The sequence below is a fragment of the Schistosoma mansoni genome, chromosome 1, assembly GCF_000237925.1.
Source record: "Schistosoma mansoni strain Puerto Rico chromosome 1, complete genome".
Classification (NCBI taxonomy): domain Eukaryota; kingdom Metazoa; phylum Platyhelminthes; class Trematoda; order Strigeidida; family Schistosomatidae; genus Schistosoma; species Schistosoma mansoni.
In genome coordinates, this window is record NC_031495.1 from 33,150,290 (window position 1) to 33,155,434 (window position 5,145).

At 31.7% G+C, this 5,145-nt stretch overlaps 1 protein-coding gene across 1 annotated transcript; it reads right to left on the reverse strand.

Annotated features, from left to right (window-relative positions):
* Positions 1 to 1,954: 1,954 nt before the first annotated feature.
* Positions 1,955 to 2,836, reverse strand: Smp_028130 (hypothetical protein; the record flags this gene model as incomplete). Its single annotated transcript, XM_018794133.1, has 1 exon — positions 1,955 to 2,836. The coding sequence occupies one exon, from the start codon at positions 2,834 to 2,836 to the stop codon at positions 1,955 to 1,957; it is 882 nt and encodes a 293-aa protein (XP_018648576.1).
* Positions 2,837 to 5,145: the final 2,309 nt, after the last annotated feature.

The following is a 5,145-nucleotide window of genomic DNA, read 5'->3' on the forward strand; positions in this document are numbered from 1 at the left end:
TGTGTGCATTCTACTCAAGTCTGAATATGAGTCGCATAATATGGAAAGATCTGGATAAACATCAAGACTGGTGTAATCCATGGTTTCTTTCTATTAGTACTGAAAAACCAGGGTACATCTATTTTCGTACGTTTAACCCACAGATAAGGTTGCATATGAATAAGTTAGAATTTGGATAGATAAGTAGCATATGCGATTTAAGAGTGACAAAATCAGAATATACATAGTTTTAACGTAGGTGATAAAGTGGTCTTTCAGTCATACATTCGGAAAAACCGTGGGGAACCTGGAGTCATTGAAAAGGGAATAGGAAATGTTTTGTACAAAATGAGTGGGACTTTCGGAACATGGATTAGACAGATCAATCAAACACATAGAGAAAAAAGGACGCTAAACAAGAAAGATAGTCGAATGAGTCTTCCGATAGGGATAATGATAGATATTCCAATGGTAGGAACCCCAAGAGACACACGTAGATACTGGATACCAAGAAAGTCTAAACGTCTCAGAAAACCAGTTATCAAACTACAAGCAGACCCGAAGAAAAGGTCTTGTTTTTTGAAAGATATAGGATATTTGGGAGAACCATAAAACGCTGAGAAACATCTTATCCAATCAGCATTCACTAGAAGTTTTGCCCGAAACATCTAGAAAGTGAAAAGTCACAAGCAGAGTTTCTGATTGAATGATTACGTATACTGCTACTATGTTTAGTAGCGTTCCAGAATTTTTCGAAAACCCAAGGCCATCTAAAGTGTTTTAAAAATCCTAGATTTTCTTTACATAAACGAACCTTTAAAGGAAAGCGTTTCTTTCCATATTTCGCACCTTTTCTCTCGTGCTCAAGTTGCTGTGTAGATCTAGTCCGGAGGTTACTAGAAGAGCTGAGGAACCAAATCTAGCGTTCACTTAGAAGACTTATCATTTACTACAGTTCTATATTCTCTGTATCGATTCCGCCCCATAATTCAAAACTTCTATAGGTAAGTTTTATTAAATGTACATTTTCCACATATTTATATGAGCTGTGATGTTTCTTGTCGTCTAATCAACTTCGTGTGTGCGGAGTTATGACGGTTTTTAGATGTTTTAGATGATACTCAGTTTATCTACCTTTGTCAAATTTAGTCAGATCAGCAAGACGTGTATTAACCTAAATACAAACACTAGTTTTTCTCTCGATTTTCCACACATTAAATAAGGATTTTGCTTCTGGTATTGTCTTCAAAGACAGTAGAAGCTCCATAATGAAACTACTTCGCTTACAGTATATAATACCAACGAAATCCTCCTCAGGAGTTACGAATATTCTCTAAAATCTTAAAAAAGCATATGTATTCTAACATGGGGGCGATTGTTTCCAGGTTCATTAAATATTGTTTTAATAGATTAAAGGATTTCTTGACTAAACGGTTTCATGATAATCATTGCGGTTCAAATCCAAATAATTTTGTACATTTTTGCATGACACAGATCGTGCTTGACTGGATGAAAATATTAAAAATTACATTCCAGTATGAATATATATGTGATAAAATTAAATGTACATAGACACATTTATAAATTACATAAAATAAAATATACTTGATGTATTTTAACTCAATGATAAGCATATGTTTATGATAATACTATCAACGTGATTTATAGCTTATGCAAAAAGAAAGAGGTTTTAATAATTTGCAATGCTTTATGGTACAACGGCCCTAGATAAATTAAAAGGCTGTCTTCCTGGTTTAGATTGCGTATAGCAATTTAAACAATAATAAATGGAGTTTTTATTGTTCTAAAAAATACATCATTAGATTATTCTATTTTACATATAAACTGGTTCTTTAGATAATGGTAAACATTTTGAATAATTTAGACAGTAAAATATAAGCACGGGAAATAGTAGTTTCCATGTGGATAATTTTCATTTATTTGCTTGAAAAAAGATAATTCCATCAAATTCGACTTAAATTATATCACCAAAAATTTCGAAAACTTCATTTGGTTTGCAAACTCTAGTATTTGGACCTAACATATCATGTACCCATTCTTCCCATGGAACGATAATTTGTTTAGGAGGCACGAGTAAACGTGCTGTAGTTTGTGGGTCTTTATGATACCAAATTAATGATTGTGCAGCATTACAATGGGGTGGAAATGCTGCAGAGATGGGTAGTCTGTGAGGTTTGTCCGAATTTGTTAAAATAACCCCATTATGTTGGAAATCATAAATTTTGCGTATACGACTGCCCAAAGGCATAAATGGATCAACTTTTATGCATAAGTCATACTCCCAACGGATTTTTTTAAATACAGTGATCTCATCTTTACATGAAAACTTTTTTCCATATTTGATAGCTACTAACCAAATTAGAAATTTTTGTCGTCTAATAATTTCAGTTAGTCGCACACCACCAGAAAAAGGTAATTCCCAGACAACAGAAGGATGAAAATAATCTTTCACATGTAAATTTAGACCTGTTTTTTTCAAAAGACCTTTTTTAATATTATATAAACTTTGATGAACACTATAAAATGGATATTGTAGCCCATCACTATCATTGATTAATTGTCTCAGACCGCTTTTTAATGGATGAAATTCCCAAAGTGATTGACCGATTCCTTCATAATCATTAGCTAAATACATATAATCACAAGCTTGAACAAGACCAATTGTCCAATCATGATCAGATATACATGTAGGAATATCTATTTCAACTTCACAATAAAATGTTTGGGTTTTATAATGAAGCATTGAATCCGTTTCTTCGATTTCTGTGCTTGTTGTATCGTCATAATAGGCTCGAATCCTTTTAACATGAAATTTATCTATGGCCAATTTGTTCATCTAATAACGAGAACATGGATTTTTTTCTTCTTAATGTTAGTTTGTAGAAAATTAATAAGAATTAATATCCCAATTCTAAATAGATCCAATATATCCAAAGATTTTTTTTAATGTTTCAGGAACCAGTCATTCAAAAAGTGGCTAAAGCCTAAGGGAGTTTTTAAAAAGCTCCAATTTAAGATATTATTTTCTGATCGTTGAAATTCAGTCTGATAATTTTAAAATAATTGAAAATCGATTACACAACATAAATAAACATAACTGATACAAGCAATCGAGTATAAAATATGTGAAAACTAAGATGGTGTAAACCGATGAGATTTACTGAAACATAAGTTGGAGTTGAGGTGTACTACAATTTAAAATAATAAAACATTCTCGACCATACTTCGTATCATATGACCGTTGCTGAGAACGCTTGAGTCACAGTCCACACAAAAAGTGAATGGAGATTTTTCCCTGTAGACCAATTACATAAGAGTAGTCTTTTTAGTAGAAAACCAAAATATCACATAGAGTAAACGATTAAATGTAAAAGCAACGAGTTATTACACAAAATGTCTAGCATACAAATTAGTTTCTGTGGAAATATAGGATATGGTTAACTGTAGTTGTAAAAAGTTGAAAGAAATTTATCAATAATCTATTAGTTATTTGTTGAAATAATCATCCATTGGAAGATAACATCCGTAAATAGACAATTTCTGGGCATAATTTAACCCAAAAGTGGAGCACAAAGTACTACAACAATCAAAGTACTTAATTAATGCCACTTTCTTTATACATACATGAACAGAAGTTTGTTAACTACACATTCACTAAAACACATATAATCTTGACTGAAAATAGAAGAGAATGTTAGAAAAACAAACGATTCAACTGATCACATGTTAAAACAATGCAAACTGAAAGGAGCATAGATGTTTATATCAGTCGTTAAACGATGATAGTCGCAGAAGACTAATGTGTGCATCACTTCAAACTGCTAAACCATATCAACCTACCAAGTTGAAATTACTAAGACATATCCCAGAGTAGTAGAAATAATAACGGTATTAGTGATAGTAGAAAAGGTTACGGAAGACATAAGAGCAAATATCCAACCAAGATATTTAATCGAATGAGTTCACATTAACTGTGGTGCGACATAAGAAAATATAAAGCAAAAAGTATGCGTTGGGTACAACAAAACTGAATAATAACCTAAACTAACCACAATTTGAATCTGAATACATAATTTGTAGAGAAGTGTACTCAAAACTACTAACACCTACCTTTTAACTACTTAAATCATGTAACTAAATCTCGCAGTTATAAAAAATGGGTGACAGTGCAATTCTGAGTAAATTATTCCACAGCTACTTTTCGTGGTTACCACGAACAGTAGTTTTAGTTTGGATACTTTTAGTCTCGAAGAGTGAAACGTGTATCGGTATATTTGGATAGTGATTTCAGGAACTCAGTTAGTGTTAATAAGACTCGAAGGTCGTTGACGTTTTAGTAGGGCACTTCTAAAGTTCTCCTTCCTTCTTAGTTGGTTTACCAAAAGTTGTGGGGCTATTCTATAGAATATAATTGTAAATACCTATTTATAATTTAAATTACGGCATTTAGTCTGCCTATCAGCCCTTCTACAAGGTCTTCCAGAGAAGATACTTGAGAAGACCAAATGACACAGTAATCCACTTTGCACTATTTATTGACTTTATTCACAGAAAACTTAACAACGAGTATGAAGATCGTTAAACTTGGTTTCCGACTACAAAAACAGGAATCGAACATTTATTTATTGATTCAGTATAAATGCAGAGTGCCATATAATGAAATACAACTTTTTTAATTGAATCAAATTCCCTTAACATATATAGGCGAAACAAAATGTTTTTATACTAATTTGAAATGAATTTTATAACTGGCAAGATTTATATGAACAACAACTTTCATTTCAGCGAGAAGATACTAACATCATTGCATTGGAACAAAAACTAATTGAACAACAAACAGGTGAAAAAACATGTGCGTGTATAGTATGGAAGAATGAACATATACATTTAAACAGGTATGTATATGAGATAGCATTTAAGTATGGGTAATTATTTTTCTTCATTTTACATTACATAAAAACTCAACATTCAATTGACTAATGAACAAAAAGAAAGGGAAGCTTGTTTAAAATAACAGCTTAACCAATATGAATAACAAATGAACACGCATATATTTTGAAATGGACATTGGACATTAAAATAATCATGAAAAGTATCTTTTATAACGGAAAAAGTGTACATAAAGAGAAACATACAAAGTAATTA